At 45.1% G+C, this 20,492-nt stretch overlaps 1 protein-coding gene across 1 annotated transcript in view; it reads right to left on the reverse strand.

Annotated features, from left to right (window-relative positions):
• The window catches only part of clybl (citrate lyase beta like), a 183,608-nt gene that overhangs the window by 99,906 nt on the left and 63,210 nt on the right, over positions 1–20,492 (reverse strand). The window contains exon 2 of the mRNA XM_041844012.2: positions 11,314–11,527. Within this exon, the coding sequence (XP_041699946.2) occupies positions 11,314–11,527 (214 nt within the window). The remainder of the gene's footprint in view (positions 1–11,313; positions 11,528–20,492) is intronic.

The raw sequence follows: 20,492 nt of genomic DNA on the forward strand, positions 1-20,492 counted from the left end.
AAAAAAATTGTAGACCTCCACAAGTCTGGTTCGTCCTTGGGAGCAATTTCCAAATGCCTGAAGGTACCACGTTCAACTGTACAAACAATAGTACGCAAGTATAAACACCATGGGACCACGAAGCCGTCATACCGCTCAGGAAGGAGACGCGTTGTCTCCTAGAGATGAACGTACTTTGGTGTGAAAAGTGCGAATCAATCACAGAACAGCAGCAAAGGACCTTGTGAAGATGCTGGAGGAAACAGGTACAAAAGTATCTATATCCACAGTAAAACGAGTTCTATATCGACATAACCTGAAAGGCCACTCAGCAAGGAAGAAGCCACTGCTCCAAAACCGCCATAAAAAAGCCACACTACGGTTTGCAACTGCACATGGGGACAAAGATCATACTTTTTGGAGAAATGTCCTCTGGTCTAATGAAACAAAAATAGAACCGTTTGGCCATAATGACCATCGTTATGTTTTGAGGAAAAAGGGGGTTCCTTGCAAGCCGAAGAACACCATCCCAACCGTGAAGCACAGGGGTGGCAGCATCATGCTGTGTGGGTGCTTTGCTGCAGGAGGGACTGGTGCACTTCACAAAATAGATGGCATCATGAGGAAGGTAAATTAAGTGGATATATTGAAGCAACATCTCAAGACATCAGTCAGGAAGTTAAAGCTTGGTTGAAAAATGGGTCTTCCAAATGGACAATGACCCCAAGCATACTTCCAAAGTTGTGGCAAAATGGCTTAAGGACAACAAAGTCAAGGTATTGGAGTGGCCATCACAAAGCCCTGACCTCAATCCTATAGAACATTTGTGGGCAGAACTGAAAAAGCTTGTGCGAGCAAGGAGGCCTACAAACCTGACTCAGTTACACCAGCTCTGTCAGGAGGAATGGGCCAAAATTCACCCAACTTATTGTGGGAAGCTTGTGGAAGGCTACCCAAAACGTTTGACCCAAGTTAAACAATTTAAAGGCAATGTTACCAAATACTAATTGAGTGTATGTAAACTTCTGACCCACTGGGAATGTGATTAAATAAATAAAAGCTGAAATAAATCATTCTCTCGACTATTATTCTGACATTTCACATTCTTAAAATAAAAAGTGGGGATCCTAACTAACCTAAGACAGGGAATTTTTACTAGGATTAAATGTCAGGAATTGTGAAAAACTGAGTTTAAATGTATGTGGGTAAGGTGTATGTAAACTTCCGACTTCAACTGTATGTGTGTGTGTGTGTGTGTGTGTACGCACGTACAGTGCATTAGGAAAGTATTCAGACCCCTTGACTTTTTCCACATTTTGCTACATTCCAGACGTATTCTAAAATGAATTAAATAAACAAAAATCCTCAGCGAAAACAGGTTTTTAGACATTTTTGCAAATGTATTACAAATAAAAACCAGAAATAGTATTCAGACACTTTGCTATGAGACTCTAAATTGAGCTCAGGTGCATCCTGTTTCCATTGATCATCCTTGAGATGTTTCTACAACTTTATTGGAGTCCACCTGTGGTAAATTTAATTGATTGGATATGATTTGGAAAGGCACACACCTGTCTATATAAGGCCCCACAGTTGACAGCGCATGTCAGAGCAAAAACCAAGCCATGAGGTCGAAGGATTGTCCGTAGAGCTCAGAAACAGGATTGTGTCGAGGCACAGATCTGGGGAAGGGTATCAAAACATTTATGCAGTATTGAAGGTCCCCAAGAACAGTGGCCTCCATCATTCTTAAATGGCCGCCCGACCAAACGGGGGAGAAGGGCCTTCGTCAGGGAGGTGACCAAGAACCCGATGGTCACGCTGACAGAGCTCTAGAGTTCCTCTGAGGAGATGGGAGAACATTCCAGAAGGACAACCATCTCTGAAGCACTCCAAAAATCCAGGCCTTTATGGTAGAGTGGCCAGACGGAAGCCAATCCTCAGTAAAAGGCACATGACAGCCCGCTTGGAGTTTGCCAAAAGGCACCTAAATACTCTCAGACCATGAGAAACAAGATTCTCTGGTCTGATTATACCAAGACTGAACTCTTTGGCCTGAATGCCAATCGTCACATCTGGAGGAAACCTGGCACCATCCCTACGGTGACGCACAGAGGTGGCAGCATCATGCTGTGGGTATGTCCTCTGTAGCTCAATTGGTAGAGCATGGCGCTTGTAACGCCAGGGTAGTGGGTTCGATCCCCGGGACCACCCATACGTAAAAATGTATGCGCACATGACTGTAAGTCGCTTTGGATAAAAGTGTCTGCTAAAATGGCATATTATTATTATATTATTATTAGATTATGTTTTTCAGTGGCAGGGACTGGGAGACTAGTCAGGATCGAGGGAAAGATGAACGGAGCAAAGTACAGAGACATCCTTGATGAAAACCTGCTCCAGAGCGCTCAGGTCCTCAGACTGGGGCGAAGGTTCACCTTCCAACAGAATAATGACCCTAACCACACAGCCAAGACAATGCAGGAGTGGCTTTGGGACAATTCTCTGAATGTCCTTGAGTGGCCCAGCCAGAGCCCAGACTTGAACCCGATCGAACATCTCTAGAGACCTGAAAATTGCTGTGCAGCAACGCTCCCCATCCAATCTGCCAGAGCTTGAGAGGATCTGCAGAGAAGAGTAGGAGAAACTCCCCAAATACAGTCAAGCTTGTAGCGTCATACCCAAGAAGACTCGAGGCTGTAATCACTGCCAAAGGTGCTTCAACAAAGTACTGAGTAAAGGGTCTGAATACTTATGTAAATGTGATATTTCAGTTCTTTCTTTTTTTATATAAATTAGCAAAAAACACACGTTGCGGGAGGAAGCTGTAGTAAGATGACTAACACCCGCCTTGTCTGCTGCCCTCTTCATTCTCAGTAACGCAAGATGCAAGAGAGAGAGGGAGATCGCGTGAGGGAGGGAGGAGCGCAGGGCTGGTGCACTGATCGTCCACGTCTTAACAAAGGCAAGACAGCCAAGAAAATGCAGTTGTTTGGTGACAACAAATATAATTGATTAGTGTTATGCCTTTTTATTCTTTGGTACAGTTGGTCAAAGTTAGTTAGAATTATTATTTTTTTAATCGTAATTCACCAAAATTATAGATTTTGTTATTGTATGGTTGGATAGGGTCTGGGTCCTGAGAAAAGTCAACTGCCATGTTAGTTACAAATCTTATGGGAAACTCACCACTGGTTATCCCTTAGTAGTGTTGGTTACAGCTAAAACAAACTACTGTCCATCCCCCTCTCCTCCCTGGGGCCTGTGTTCCATGACGCACATAGCTGGAGAGGTATAGAAGGGGAGGAGGGAAGGGAGAATCCATCCATCCCTCAGTTACACTTATAATCTTTCCCCTTATCCCGCCATCGCTCCTTCTCTCTCCCTGCATCCCATAACATACGTAGCGCATGGTGATGTAGGAGGGAAAAGGGGAAGGGAGAATCCATCCATCCTTCCTCTCTCTTTTCCTACCTCCCTCCATCCCTTCATTCCCTCGCACACATAGCGCATGGTGGTGTGGGGGAGAGGGAGAATTACATCCCTCCCTTCCACTCCTTTTTTCTTCCTTCCATTCCTCTCTCTCCCTCCGTTCAATAGCACACGTAGCGCCGGGCCGTGGGTCAGCCAGGGAAAACAAAAGGGAGTGTAACAGGATAATGAGAGGGGGAGAGAGGACCTCTGTGTTCTCTCTATTCTCTCTTCCTCAGCGTTTTATGATCCCTCTCTCTTTCTCTGAACCCCTGGCCTCAACCCACAGCATCTGGAGCATGTGTGTGTGCACAACGTGTGTGTGTGTGTGTTTCTGTCTCAAGAGGTGAGGGCCATAGAGAGGGATGCTAGGAGTACTCAGTACTGTACCACACACAGTGTGCTGAAGAATTACACCACACACTCTGAGGAAACCCCATCTACTACCATTCCAGAAGGACAATCCTAACCGTAGCCAATCATTAAATTGTCTGCACCTTCAACGAATTCTGACCCCCACACGCACCTTCACCCCCCCAAGGACCACACCCCTCACATGACAGTGGCACGACACCTGCCACTTAACCCACACACTTATAGGACAAACACACACACAAGCACACATGCAAGTAAGCACGCACACACAGGTCTGTGACAGGCAGGTTGGTTTGGCAGGGACAGGGTGTGTGTATGATCTCGTTGGGGCAGGATCTATTTTCTGGGTGAGCGGCTAAGATTATTTTGTGATTCTTGGCAGGTTGGCTGGGAGTTTCTTGCAACTCCACTAGGCTTACTGAAGAGATGGGATCAGGGGCACACACACATATATTTCGGTGCATGCACAAACACACAGGCACAGACACGGGCACGCACACACGCACAGAGACACAGACAGACACACACACACTGAGGATTGATCCCCAAGTGTCCTATCTGTCAAATATTTATTCATTTGACTCTTCTTACTTTTAGAATAAACGTCTCAAACTTCCTCTCTTGACTAACAATATGTGCATTCAATTTAGGTCATGTAATGGATGACAGTTGGCTGCATAATTTATGTTAAACTGAAAACTTTGATGTGCGGCCAACAAATTACACTTCTAAATTAATTCTGAGAAGAAAACATATATTATCCAATATCCAAGTGCAAAGCTACTGTATGTGCAATCCATAGTAATGTAACAACTATTTAAGGTACTTCAGAATGAATTAAGCAAACTACACTGCTCAAAAAAATAAAGGGAACACTTAAACAACACAATGTAACTCCAAGTCAATCACACTTCTGTGAAATCAAACTGTCCACTTAGGAAGCAACACTGATTGACAATACATTTCACATGCTGTTGTGCAAATGGAATAGACAACAGGTGGAAATTATAGGCAATTAGCAAGACACCCCCAATAAAGGACTGGTTTTGCAGGTGGTGACCACAGACCACTTCTCAGTTCCTATGCTTCCTGGCTGATGTTTTGGTCACTTTTGAATGCTGCCGGTGCTTTCACTCTGTTGGTAGCATGAGACAGAGTCTACAACCCACACAAGTGGCTCAGGTAGTGCAGCTCATCCAGGATGGCACATCAATGCGAGCTGTGGCAAGAAGGTTTGCTGTGTCTGTCAGCGTAGTGTCCAGAGCATGGAGGCGCTACCAGGAGACAGGCCAGTACATCAGGAGACGTGGAGGAGGCCGTAGGAGGGCAACAACCCAGCAGCAGGACTGCTACCTCCGCCTTTGTGCAAGGAGGAGCAGGAGGAGCACTGCCAGAGCCCTGCAAAATGACCTCCAGCAGGCCACAAATGTGCATGTGTCTGCTAAAACGGTAAGAAACAGACTCCATGAGGGTGGTATGAGGGCCCGACGTCCACAGGTGGGGGTTGTGCTTGCAGCCCAACACCGTGCAGGACGTTTGGCATTTGCCAGAGAACACCAAGATTGGCAAATTCGCCACTGGCGCCCTGTGCTCTTCACAGATGAAAGCAAGTTCACACTGAGCACATGTGACAGACGTGACAGAGTCTGGAGACGCCGTGGAGAACGTTCTGCTGCCTGCAACATCCTCCAGCATGACCGGTTTGGCGGTGGGTCAGTCATGGTGTGGGGTGGCATTTCTTTGGGGGGCCACACAGCCCTCCATGTGCTCGCCAGAGGTAGCCTGACTGCCATTAGGTACCGAGATGAGATCCTCAGACCCCTTGTGAGACCATATGCTGGTGCGGTTGGCCCTTGGTTCCTCCTAATGCAAGACAATGCTAGACCTCATGTGGCTGGAGTGTGTCAGCAGTTCCTGCAAGAGGAAGGCATTGATGCTATGGACTGGCCCGCCCGTTCCCCAGACCTGAATCCAATTGAGCACATCTGGGACATCATGTCTCGCTCCATCCACCAACGCCACATTGCACCACAGACTGTCCAGGAGTTGGCGGATGCTTTAGTCCAGGTCTGGAAGGAGATCCCTCAGGAGACCATCCGCCACCTCATCAGGAGCATGTCCAGGCATTGTAGGGAGGTCATACAGGCACGTGGAGGCCACACACACTACTGAGCCTCATTTTGACTTGTTTTAAGGACATTACATCAAAGTTGGATCAGCCTGTAGTGTGGTTTTCCACTTTAATTTTGATGGGGGACTCCAAATCCAGACCTCCATGGGTTGATACATTTGATTTCCATTTATAATTTTTGTGTGATTTTGTTGTCAGCACATTCAACTATGTAAAGAAAAAAGTATTTAATAAGATTATTTCATTCATTCAGATCTAGGATGTGTTATTTTAGTGTTCCCTTTATTTTTTTGAGCAGTGTATATACACACAACTTACAATATGTTTCTGGTAGCAACACTTCTCACTTCCCACTCGCTGCCACCAGCAGGACTGGAACATAAATAAACTGGACAATAACCAGCTGACACCAAACACTGCATTAAAGACAGTAGCTGTCCTTCTATATAGCAGATTCAATTACACCACGAGTTTCCTTACACTATAACATCAACCAGCCAAATTGAATGATAAGCACAACTAAGAATGACGCTTGCTGGTGGTAATGGAGAGTGGAGTAAAAATGTCAGAGATACCGCATGGTTGATTTCCGTACGATGTTTACAAGTGTGTGCTGTGGTAAAGTGGAGATGTTTTGTCAAGAGTAAAATGTGTCCTATGCCTAATTGTCATGATGAAGAGAGTTTAGAATATTTTTAGTGAACTGCTACATAAATAAACAAAAATATGGGATCTAATGAGAATTATCGGTTTCTATGTACATTCCGAAAGTATTATGTTACAGCCTTATTCTAAAATTGATTCAATTGTGTTTTTCCATCAATCTATACACAATACCCCATAATGACAAAGCAAAAACAGTTTTGTTGAAATGTATTCAGACCCTTTACTCAGTACTTTGTTGAAGCACCTTTGGCAGCAATTACGGCCTCAAGTTTTATTGGCTATGACGCTACAAGCTTGGCACACCTGTATTTGGGGAGTTTCTCCCACTCTTCTCTGCAGATCCTCTCAAGCTCTGTTAGGTTGGATGGGGACTGTTGCTACAGAGCTATTTTCAGGTCTCTCCAGAGATGTTCGATCGGGTTCAAGTGCAGGCTCTGGCTAGGCCACTCAAGGACATTCAGAGACTTGTCCGAAGCCACTCCTGCGTTGTCTTGGCTGTGTGCTTAGGGTCGTTGTCCTGTTGGAAGGTGAACCTTCGCCCCAGTCTGAGGTCCTGAGCCCTCTGGAGCAGATTTTCATCAAGGATCTCTCTGTACTTTGCTCCATTCATCTTTCCCTTGATCCTGACTAGTGTCCCAGTCCCTGCCGCTGAAAAACATCCCCACAGCATGATGCTGCCACCACCATGTTTCACCGTAGGGATGGTGCCAGGTTTTCTCCAGACGTGACGCTTTGCATTCAGGACAAAATCTTGGTTTTATCAGACCAGATAATCTTGTTTCTCATGGTCTGAGAGACCTTTAGGTGCCTTTTGGCAAACTCCAAGCGGGCTGTCATGTGCCTTTTACTGAGGAGTGGCTTCCGTCTGGCCACTACCATAAAGGCCTGATTGGTGGAGTGCTGCAGAGATGGTTGTCCTTCTGGAAGGTTCTCCCATCTCCACAGAGGAACTCTGGAGCGCTGTCAGAGTGACCATCAAGTTCTTGGTCACCTCCCTGATTGCTCAGTTTGGCCAGGCGGCCAGCTCTAGGAAGAGTCTTGGTGGTTCCAAACTTCTTCCATTTAAGAATGGAGGCCACTGTGTTCTTGGGGACCTTCAATGCTGCAGACATATGTTGGTACCCTTCCCCATATCTGTGCCTCGACACAATCCTGTCTTGGAGCTCTACAGACAATTCCTTCGACCTCATGGCTTGGTTTTTGCTCTGACATGCACTGTCAACTGTGGGACCTTATATAGACAGGTGTGTACCTTTCCAAATCATGTCCAATCAATTTATATTTACCACAGGTGGACTCCAATCAAGTTGTAGAAAAATCTCAAGGATGATCAATGGAAACAGGATGCGCCTGAGCTCAATTTTGAGTCTCATAGCAAAGTGTCTGAATACTTATGTAAATAAGGTATCTGTTTTTTATGTTTAATAAATTTGCAAAAACGTCTAAATACCTGTTTTCGCTTAGTCATTATGGGGTATTGTGTGTAGATTTATGAGGATTATTATTATTTTTCATCCATTTTAGGAAAAGGCTATAACGTAACAAAATGTGGAAAAGGGGAAGGGGTCTGAATACTTTCCTAATGCACTGTATAAATCCCAACTCTGTCTTTCACTATGTGTTTTCGATATTAACATGGATGGCATTACTAAATAATTATGGTGTACAATAATAAGCATTGTGAACAGTAACATTTGGAAGACAATATGCATTATGACTATAAAACAACTTTTTGTTCAAACACTTTTCTTTTCAAATCGAAAAGTAACTAAAAAGAAGAAATAAGATGGACTCCAAAAACTTCCATGGACACCATTAAATCTGTAAGTCATGTTATGTAATTATGAACTAAAATGTGTTGATGTGAAAGTTGAACTGTATTTATGTTAACTTTTTATGGATTGTACAATGTGAATATTTTAATCTTTTAACAAAAAACAGTAATGGAGAGGGGTGACATGGGTTGAAGTGTGGAGAGAGAGAGAGAGAGAGAGAGAGAGAGAGAGAGAGAGAGAGAGAGAGAGAGAGAGAGAGAGAGAGAGAGAGAGAGAGAGAGAGAGAGAGAGAGAGAGAGAGAGAGAGGAGGGGGGGAGAGAGAGAGAGAGAGAGAGAGAGAGAGAGAGAGAGAGAGAGAGAGAGAGAAAGGATGTATGAGCATTTCAGAGCAAGAGAGCTGGTCACCATGTTTGTGTTGTGTGGCAGTCACTACCACCACCTGCAGGAGAGTGGATCAGATGACACAGAAAAATACACAGACAGACGCATCCAAACCTAACCAAAGACATCCTCACCCCTGGTCTGTGACAATAGCCTGCAGCCTTGTTTTAAGCTAATGGAACCAGGGCCATTTTATATCTCAGAGTTAGTCTTTTTCTAAACCATCAAAATGGGCAAAGAAAACAACATCCGTCCACTTTCACACTCCAGTGAGAGAGGTGCTCCCTGCCGGCCAAAGCGCTGTGTGTGTGTGTGTGTGTCTGTCTGTCTGTGCATCCATGCTCGTGTAAGAGCATGTGTCCGTGCTTGTGTATGTGCCTGCATGCATGTGTGTATATATGTGTTTGTGTGCGTGCGAGGTTGCTCCCTTCCGGCGCGGCCACGCCACCCTACCATCTGGCGAAGGAAATGGAGTGTGAAGTACAATATAGTTTTGGACCAGGCTCCATGGCAGAGGCTCAGCAGTTAGTTCATTAGTTCCAAACTTCCAGGGATTACACAGAAAATCTCGATGGAGGGGAGTCAGGAGGGAGGGATGGAAGAGGAAAGGAGATAGGAGGCCAACGGGGGAGAGCGATACGTCAGGAGGAATGCTAGCCTATAGGGTACGAAGAGGGGTAGGGGGGGAAATGAAAGAGACAGGTGTAGCCGTCAGCTCCACTACAGGGTTTCAGCTTGCCCTCCTCCACCTCATCGCCCTCTTCTCCTCCTTCCCCACTGATCTTACAGATATGATGATATGTGTAATAGTGTTAGTGCGGTCAGCCTTGTCTTCCCCCTACTATTTCCCTCCTCCTCCTCTCCTCCTCTCTAGCCCTTTGCTCCTCTCCCCCTCTCCCCCTCTCCTCTCCTCTCCTCTCCTCTCCTCTCAGGGTAGCAGTTAGCAGGCTCTGGGCAGCTCTCTTTCACTCCGTCTGTCAGGCGGGCAGGAACAGGGGCAGCGTGGGGGCCTGGCATCGGTTGGCACGGCGACAGGCCCGCTGTGCCGTTGTCATGGTGAAGGTAATCACAGCGAGGGTTAGCAGCGAGCGTAGCTACTGTAGCTAACAATGTTGACAGAGACACACACAGGAAGGCCGGATAGCTTAGCTCTCTGGTGTAACAATGTTACACAATAATAGGAGGTCAGCGGCGAACTTGGTTGATTCTCAAAGGTGATTATTGTGACATGTCTTCTGCGGTCTTCCTTCACTTAGTGTTTTCACGGATTTAATAGATTATTTAAAAAAATATCTAAATCATAAATGCATTCAATGGCAGAATGTCATCAGGAAAATGGACGCACGCATGCACACACACGAGAAGTGTAATTTAGCCCCGTATGAAAATAAAGCGGCCTGTCTGAAGGTATACAACAAAACCCCCATGGATTTCCAACTGCCACAATGCTCAAAGCAGCTGAGAGAGTTGGAAATGGAAGAGAATGAGCAGGGGATGAAAATGTGCCTTTTATTCAAGAGTTAATAACTAATTTCTACATAGTACTAACCTAGCAAATAAATAGTGTATCGCAGGCTTTGCCGCAATGTGCCAGAATATTTTTAAAGCTAACATATGGTTGTGAAAATGGACTGAATCCTGCTCCGACTCAGGAGCGCTGTTGTGGAGCATTTGGCCATCCCCAGATCAGAAGGGGGGACAGTAATGGGATTAGCAGGAAGGGAATTCTTGGAATACAATACTATTTTTCCATGGTTGGCTGTTTGTGTGTGTGTGCGTGTGTGTGTGTGTATACACAATGCCGCATTCCTCTCCACCACCTCCTCCACACAATAAAAACATAAAGCTTGTTGTTTCTAAACATTGACATCCTTAACAGGCTCACAGCTGTTTAGCCTGTCAGTCACACTACTCATCTTTTATTTTGTTCTCATTCGACAGGAACAGTCCGAGCCATATCATTCATCTTTATTATCAGGACTTAAAAACCTTTGTGTCTTAACTTCTTCCCCTTCCCTTTACCCCCTCTCTTCTCTAACCATTCATGATTTCATGGGGTGGGCTGGGGCAGGCAGGGGAGGCCGGCAAGGCCAATGGGGAAGCCGTGTGAGGCCGTGTGGGCAGGAACAGAATGCTTTTTAACCTGCTGCATCTGCTGGCTTCCTGCTGGTCGCCCAGTTGGGACTCAGTGGCATGTGGTCACCTTGTTTTAAGGTTGCAGCATACACTTGCACAGGCCTTTGTGGTATTGTAATTGGGTGAAATTAGCTTGTTGTCACTTAGGCAGTTCTCATTCACCATTGAGTAAGGCCTGGCAGCACCTGGCTGACCGAGAGAGAGAGCTGGAATTAAGATTTTAGCCAAGGCGGAAGCTGGGAGCGAGGGAGTGTGTCTGTGTGTGTGCCTGTGATTGTATGTGTGTCTTAAGAGCGTGTGTGGAGATGATTGTGCAAGTGTGTGTGCCATGCGAGGTACAAGTTTGTGTGCGTGATGCCTGTGTGTGAGTGTGCACACCCGTGTGTGTCTAACAGTACCTTCTTGCTGAGAGCCACTCCATCCTCACAGTCCAGGACGGCACAGTCTAGGCCGCTCAGCGACGCCAGTTTCCTCAGCTTCCTCTCGTCGTTGCCGGGGCAGTAGAGCACGGCGCGCCGCGGCACATATCTCAGGTTGGTACAAGCTACGTGATGGCTGCGACGTCCACCATGACACCATGATAAAGCCACGGACAGGAACCAGCGAGTGTCCCTGTCAAACACAGGATCATGTAAATGTATAGGCCTATATGTAGAAACACACAAAAGTGCAAGTGCACGCTGCAACGCTAATTACTAAACAAACTAAAACAAACGTAACCTCACAGAAGGTCAACAATTAAATGCCAGGTACTGTTATAAATACCGTACATGGATGTTTCAACACACTGTAGAAGTGGATCTTTTTAGGATGCCATTTTGTGTTCAATCCCCATTGACAATGATCTTGCCCCAGAATTAAGAACCATACAATTAGAAAGGGACATTCCTGAATGTTCTGGTTTCCTTCCCTAACCCTCGGTGGAAAACCTTCACTGTTTATCTTTCGGTTCTCCATTCAAGTGAATGAGCTGTGTTGACCTGGGCTTTGAAAACCTTTACCAGTGGCAAGATCACAAACATATGCAAATGCTCTACGGCAGGGCTTAGCACATCCAGCTGAATACACTTATTAAAGACTGTGTGTGTGTGTGTGTGTATAGTACCAGTCAAACGTTTTAGAACACCTACTCATTCCAGGGTTTTTCTTTAGAATAATAGTGAAGACATGACACATATGGAATCATGTAAAAATCAAATCAAATCAAATCAAATTTTATTGGTCACATGCGCCGAATACAACAGGTGCAGACATTACAGTGAAATGCTTACTTACAGCCCTTAACCAACAGTGCATTTATTTTAAACAAAAAAAGTAAGAATAAAACAACAACAAAAAAAGTGTTGAGAAAAAAAGAGCAGAAGTAAAATAAAGTGACAGTAGGGAGGCTATATATACAGGGGGGTACCGTTGCAGAGTCAATGTGCGGGGGCACCGGCTAGTTGAGGTAGTTGAGGTAATATGTACATGTGGGTAGAGTTAAAGTGACTATGCATAAATACTTAACAGAGTAGCAGCAGCGTAAAAGGATGGGGTGGGGGGGCAGTGCAAATAGTCCGGGTAGCCATGATTAGCTGTTCAGGAGTCTTATGGCTTGGGGGTAGAAGCTGTTGAGAAGTCTTTTGGACCTAGACTTGGCACTCCGGTACCGCTTGCCGTGCGGTAGCAGAGAGAACAGTCTATGACTAGGGTGGCTGGAGTCTTTGACAATTTTGAGGGCCTTCCTCTGACACCGCCTGGTATAGAGGTCCTGGATGGCAGGAAGCTTTGCCCCAGTGATGTACTGGGCCGTACGCACTACCCTCTGTAGTGCCTTGCGGTCAGAGGCCAAGCAGTTGCCATACCAGGCGGTGATGCAACCAGTCAGGATGCTCTCGATGGTGCAGCTGTAGAATTTTTTGAGGATCTGAGGACCCATGCCAAATCTTTTAGTCTCCTGAGGGGGAATAGGCTTTGTCGTGCCCTCTTCATGACTGTCTTGGTGTGTTTGGACCATGATAGTTCGTTGGTGATGTGGACACCAAGGAACTTGAAGCTCTCAACCTGTTCCACTACAGCCCCGTCGATGAGAATGGGGCGTGCTCAGTCCTCTTTTTTTTCCTGTAGTCCACAATCATCTCCTTTGTCTTGGTCACGTTGAGGGAGAGGTTGTTGTCCTGGCACCACACGGCCAGATCTCTGACCTCCTCCCCTATAGGCTGTCTCATCGTTGTCGGTGATCAGGCCTACCACTGTTGTGTCGTCGGCAAACTTAATGATGGTGTTGGAGTCGTGCCTGGCCATGCAGTCATGGGTGAACAGAGAGTACAGGAGGGGACTGAGCACGCACCCTGAGGGCCCCGTGTTGAGGATCAGTGTGGCAGATGTGTTGTTACCTACCCTTACCACCTGGGGGCGGCCCGTCAGGAAGTCCAGGATCTAGTTGCAGAGGGAGGTGTTTAGTCCCAGGATCCTTAGCTTAGTGATGAGCTTAGAGGGCACTATGGTGTTAAATGCTGAGCTGTAGTCAATGAATAGCATTCTCACGTAGGTGTTCCTCTTGTCCAGGTGGGAAAGGGCAGTGTGGAGTGCGATAGAGATTGCATCATCTGTGGATCTGTTGGGGCGGTATGCAAATTGGAGTGGGTCTAGAGTTTCTGGGATTATGCTGTTGATGTGAGCCATGACCAGTCTTTCAAAGCACTTCATGGCTACAGACGTCAGTGCTACGGGTCGGTAGTCATTTAGGCAGGTTATCTTAGAGTTCTTGGGCACGGGGACTATTGTGGTCTGCTTGAAACATGTTGGTATTACAGACTCAGTCAGGGACATGTTGAAAATGTCAGTGAAGACACTTGCCAGTTGGTCAGCACATGCTCGGAGTACACGTCCTGGTAATCCGTCTGGCCCTGCGGCCTTGTGAATGTTGACCTGCTTAAAAGTCTTACTCACATCGGCTACGGAGAGCGTGATCACATAGTCATCCGGAACAGCTGGTGCTCTCATGCATGCTTCAGTGTTGCTTGCCTCGAAGCGAGCATAGAAGTGGTTTAGCTCGTCTGGTAGGCTTGTGTCACTGGGCAGCTCGCGGCTGTGCTTCCCTTTGTAGTCTGTAATAGTTTTCAAGCCCTGCCACATCCGACGCAGCGTCCAGAGCCAGTGTAGTATGATTCAATCTTAGACCTGTATTGACTCTTTGCCTGTTTGATGGTTCGTCGGAGGTCATAGCGGGATTTCTTATAAGCGTCCGGGTTAGAGTCCCGTTCCTTGAAAGCGGCAGCTCTACCCTTTAGCTCAGTGCGGATGTTTCCTGTAATCCATGGCTTCTGGTTGGGGGTATGTACGTACGGTCACTGTGGGGGACGACATCATCGATGCACTTATTGATGAAGCCAGTGACTGATGTGGTGTACTCCTCAATGCTGTCTGAAGAATCCCGGAACATGTTCCAGTCTGTGCTAGCAAAACAGTCCTGTAGCTTAGCATCTGCGTCATCTGACCACTTTTTTATTAACCGAATCACTGGTGCTTCCTGCTTCAGTTTTTGCTTATAAGCAGGAATCAGGAGGATAGAGTTATGGTCAGATTTGCCAAATGGAGGGCGAGGGAGAGCTTTGTATGCGTCTCTGTGTGTGGAGTAAAGGTGGTCTAGAGTTTTTTTCCCTCTGGTTGCACATTTAACATGTAGTATATAAAAATGTGTTAAACTAATCAAAATAGATTTTAGATTTTTCAAAGTACCCACCCTTTGCCGTGACAGCTTTGCACACTCTTGGCAATCCCTCAACCAGCTTCATGAGGTAGTCACCTGGAATGCAGTTAAATTAACAGGTGTGCCTTATTAAAAGTTAATTTGTGGAATTTATTTCCTTCTTAATGTGTTTGAGCATATCAGTTGTGTTGTGACAAGGTAGGGGTGGAATACAGAAGATATCCCTGTTTAGTAAAATGCCAAGTCCATATTATGACAAGAACCATCATTACTTTAAGACATTCCCGAAAAATGTCTTAAAGTGCAGTCGCAAAAACCATAAAGCGCTATGATGAAACTGGCTCTCATGAGGACCGCCACAGGAAAGGAAGACCCAGAGTTACCTCTGCTGCAGAGGATAAGTTCATTAGAGTTAACTCTACCTCAGATTGCAGCCCAAATAAATACTGCACAGAGTTCAAGTAACAGACATATCAACATCAACTGTTCAGAGGACTCTGCGTGAATCAGGCCTTCATGGTCAAATTGCTGCAAAGAAACCACTACTAAAGGACACCAATAAGAAGAAGAGACTTGCTTGGGCCAAGAAACACGAGCAATAGACATTAGACCGGTGGAAATCTGTCCTGTGGTGTGATGAGTCCAAATGTAAGATTGTGGGTTCCAACCACCATGTCTTTGTGAGACGCAGAGTAGGTGAGCGGATGATCTCCGCATGTGTGGTTCCCACTGTGAAGCATGGAGGAGGAGGTGTGATGGTGCTTTGCTGGTGACACTGTCAGTGATTTATTTAGAATTCAAGGCACACTTAACCAGCATGGCTACCACAGCATTCTGCAGCGATATGGTTTGCGCTTAGTGGGACTATCATTTGTTTTTCAACAGGACAATGACCCAACACACCTCCAGGCTGTGTAAGCTGTCATCCAAACTTTTGACTGGTACTGTATGTATCTGTGTATTCCTGTGAATGTGTGTGTGTGTGTGTGCGCATGTATGCACGCAAGTGTGTATGCACACAAGTATGTGTGTGTGTACTCTAAAGTTTGGACAACACAGCAAATCTGCATAGAATGTCATAGTAATTAGTCCTGGAATCAGAGGCTGTCTCAAGCAAACAGAAGAGGTTATATAAACACCACAGAGCCTATGGAGTGAAAAGCAGTCACTCACATACATTTAGCCATGTTTGCATAGGCTCTGCTGCCTACAAATTAGCACACATTTAATCACACCCACACACGTACGCAAAACACACACACACACAAACAAAAACCACACTCATAAACGCATGCAAACACACACACTCTCTCTTTTTAGTCAGTCAATCAGTCAGACATCAATAATCACAGTTATGGCACACAGCACACACTCGTCACATCTTAATTATTTGTTCTGTCGCTCAGGCTGGTCAAACTATTAGCCCTAATGAATGGCCTAAATGATTAGGATCACATATATCTAATTACAGTAGGAAACAGCCTCTCTGCTGTCACTGCAGTCTCCCTGAGCCTCCGAGGTCCTCTTCGAGGGATCATATTTATAGACAGGGCTTCTTTTCAGCCCGGAGGAGGAAAGCGAGAAGAAAGGGACAGAAGAGGGGGATATGGTGCTCCTTATATAAAGGAAGGGGGGCAGAAGCCTTCTCTTTTCTACTCTTTTGTTCTCCTTAAAGGTGCTAAAGTCCCTTCAATAGCCACTTAATCCCATCCACCATGTTTACGAATGCCCCGCAGTATCAACCTGAGGGCCTAATCTGGAGCAGGGGGATGATGCAGCAAGAGCAGGGCAAATAAAGCCAATTCAGGTGGTTTTAGTTCTCTGAGGTCTTTAGTGGGTCTCAGGTACACATAGGGCTCTCTGTGGGGGTCTCCTCGAACGCTAGTGTGTTTAGATTTGGTAAGTAACAATATCTCACAAAGGACTAAAGGGCTAGAGGGTAGAAGGAATATGCAAAAGAAGCAAGTTGTGTGCGTCGTGTGGATTGGAGGGAACAGAGGAAAGAGGGAGGATCTTGCTGGATGTCACTTTGTGGGGACAAAAAGCTATATTGACGAAGGAGGAAAAAAAAAAACGAAATTAGAATGAAAAATAAAGAGGGTGTGGGGGGATGGAGGAGGGAGGTAGAGGGCAGAAGGGGGGTGAGGGATGGAGGGTGGTGGTTGTTGAGACCCAAATGAAGTCTTCTCCATTCAACACAGACCGCTCCGGGGTGAATGGTTATAGAGACGTTTTAAGTGCCCACTTGAAAGGCAAATAAATTATAATGTAAGTGGGGGACGCTTACCAGAAGATGTTGGCGGTAATTAAAGAATAGATTTCATTAAAAAATAAAAAATAAACTACAGAGAGGGGGAAAGAGAGCAGAGGGGAAAAGAGGTGAGAGAGAAAGAGGGATAGAGAAGAGGCCCTTTGATGTGAAGTCACCAGAGACAGAAGAGGAGTGGGTGACCAGATCAGCTGACACAGAGGTCAGACACCACACTCAGCATTTCTCAAATCTCTCCCTTTTTTTCTTTCTATTGTTCACTCTCTCTTCCCCCTTTTAGCTCAGTGCAGGGAGGCTGCCTTCGCAGTAACCTGGCGACCGCAGGGGGGGAAGAGGGGAAAGGTGAGGTCAGTGTGATAGATATGATAGGACCATCAAATAAAGCAAACCCTGTTTAGCCCAATCTGTAGGAGAAAGAGGGAGGTGCACTGGGCAGACCAGTGTTAGTTACCCTCAGCTCAGAGTTTAGACAGTGTGAATTAGCCTACTGCTTTCAATGCAGCGGGGTCTTGATCAATAGTACAGTATGGCACACATGTGCCTGTGTGCGTAATAGCAGGTTAAAGCATACAGATGTAGGATCTTAATTTGATCACCCTGTTGCAGGAAACTGTCCCGCAATGCAGAACATTTCAAACTTGTAGTGTATTTGAGGTTTAAAAAGGCTTTTGAAGTTTGTAATTTCAACTTATGTCCCTTACAAAAAATGTATCAACCCCTACAAAAATGTCCATTCATTATAATCCACATGATAATTCACATTTCCTGTTGCTGCAAGATTATTTTCCTGCTGTAGAAAACTGGCTCAAATTAAGATCCTACATCTGTATACCCTAAGCTAACTGAAGTGTTGCATTCCTCTGTGTATCAGTTTACTACTGCACTGTAGACTCAATTATTGTGCGATGTTCTTCTACTACTACAGTATTACCTCAGAGGGCTTATGGATAAATAAAAACAGGGGATTGTTTAGAGAGGAATTTACTCGCATGCATGCATGCACGCACAAACACACACACACACACACAAAGAGCCAAAACCACCATGTATTATATGGCTGCTCAAATACAAAGTAGCTTCATTCTCCACCACAAGAACAAATATGCTGGGAGACTCTTATAGTACCACCATCAGCTGTGTTCAACATGAGGGAAAGTACTGCCAAGACCTACCATTGGCTTTACACGTCAGCCTCGGAGAGTGATCTGTCATTGTTTACTTGCCATTCATGCCTTTTAATGTGTACTATGGCAGCTAAAAGCTGAATTACAGTAACACATCAAATAAACACATTCCAATGAATAAGATGAGATGCAACAGAATCAAAACATTGGAGTTGAGGGAAGAAATACAGGTAGAACAGTCTGAGCGGTGGAGGGAGGAGGGAGCATCTTGGACACAGTCACAGCCAGGGAGGTAAATGATTGAGGGTTTAATGTTACATGTTCAACTATTTGATTGGTTTTTCAAGCAAAGAATACATGTGGTAGCCTATATCCCAAAATAAAGGAAATTGGTGTGGAAAGGAGATTACATACTGCAGTTGTATAAAATACCAATACATTTACATCGTGATATGCCTAGTTGATAATAGTCTGACATTTGCCATGGGTGGAAAGAAGCTTTACAGTAAAGTTGAACAAGGTGGGCAAAACTAATTTCCACCCATGGCAAATGTCAGACTATTATCAACTAGGCATATCACGATGTAAATGTATTACAACAACCTGATTTAACAAACCAGTGATTGGAACAGTAAGCAAACTCTTAAAGACATGCTCCGGTACTTTGGCAACTACTAAGTATTTTTTAAACCTCCCGCATTGGGCTGGATGTGTCAATGTGTAGTTCATACATGCATAATCTATGAGCAGAATTACCGTCTTATCTCAATGAGCCACGACATCCCTAGTTTCGCCATTTTCCCCCACGTGGGCCAGTACACAATTTTCGGGGAACACTTTTGGCTCGTGAGCGCTACTTTCAGAACTACTGGCTAAAAAGTATACAAAAGTACAGGAGAAACTCTTTAAATTGCCTTTTCCCTCAAACAACACCGCATAAAAGAATGAGCTTATTTTGAAATCATTTATTGTATTAAAGTATTGTTCCAACACTCATCTGGTGTCGAATCAGCCCAGAAAAGCTGAGGAATTCAATAGCCATAACGGAAGAACTGGTGGTGAACATTAACAATGTAATATTCACATAAAAACTCCAAAATATATTTTTGTAAAAGACAGGCTCTCATAAACGTAATTGATACATTACAGTAGCTAAAATGGCGCTTGAACCATTTGTAATATATGATACATACACACATGCATACACCATTGCTACAACGATATAAGCAATCTGGATCCTTTTATTTACACTATCGCACATCTGGTTGGCATTTTCCCGCTGTAAAAACCATGATATTTGTTTTATACGTTTAACAGTCCCTGAAGTACTGTACTGCGCTGCAACATTACCAAATTATTTTCCTTCTACCTCTCTTTTTTACATGAAAGGTTATGATAACACGGGGCGGGGCGGCTAACATTAGTGGCTGTAAAGTGTTGGGAGGCGGGGCCGCTGTGCAGCGGCTTTATTGGTCTGAGATAAGAGGTAAGTGTGTGTTAGTGGGTTTATATGCTGCTGGAAGGGACTGCTTCTCATTAGCGGACCCAGGCCCAGTGCAAGGTCTGGCTCAGTGATGTGTTGCACTCAAGGCCGGCCCGCTCATTGGGTAGGATTAGGTAGCCGCCTATTGCGGCAGATTGAAGAGGGCGGCATTTTCTGAGCTAAACTGACCAAGACGCACCTCCAACAACACATAAAACCTCACATAATTCTGCCCAAAAACAATGACGATTTCTGTCAACCAGTGGCATATGGGCTTTTTAGGTGAGCGTTGATGCCGCCCTGTGATAAGCAGTGCCCACTTTGTCAAAGGCTGGGGCGCAAAATATTTATACATTCCCAGGTTGCTGTTGGAGAGACGTCGCTGCCACGCTCCACTAACGTTCCGTCAAAAAAAATCTGGATATAAAATATATGACAATGTAATTAGAGACACTTTTTACATCATGGAGGTTTCTCCGATCAAAGAGCCTAATCTAAATGGCACCCAATATTTTTAATTTTTTTGCTGACATGTTAACAAACAATATATCCTAAAAACAGGACAGTTCAACGTAAAATGGACAATATGGAATGGATAATCAGGCTACTCAAAACTGCTGTCCAGGAGTTTCACCACGTGGGCGTCTATGTTTGGTTCAGATTTTGTCCTGTCTGGACCAGCCTTGATTTGGCCCAAACATAGACGTTTATAAATTCTGTCTTTTCAACTTTCATTCAGAACTGAAAAGGAACCTGATTTCAACGTCCTGAAAATATGTATTTTCAACATCCAGAATACAGCACTTTTTTACAGAAGAGCTGGGCTAATTAGCTATCTAGCGTGCTCCGAACACCTGTGGGTAACGAAAGGAAGGACGGCAGAAAAGTGTTTTAACTGAAAAATACTGTTGGCTGCAACTGTGTTAAACCTGCTTTAAACAGTTTACAGTGAAGGACATCTCAATGGAGGCCACAGGAGCTTTGTGAAGCCAGCGGGACGCGATACATGG

This window comes from Coregonus clupeaformis, chromosome 23 (genome assembly GCF_020615455.1).
Source record: "Coregonus clupeaformis isolate EN_2021a chromosome 23, ASM2061545v1, whole genome shotgun sequence".
Classification (NCBI taxonomy): Eukaryota; Metazoa; Chordata; class Actinopteri; order Salmoniformes; family Salmonidae; genus Coregonus; species Coregonus clupeaformis.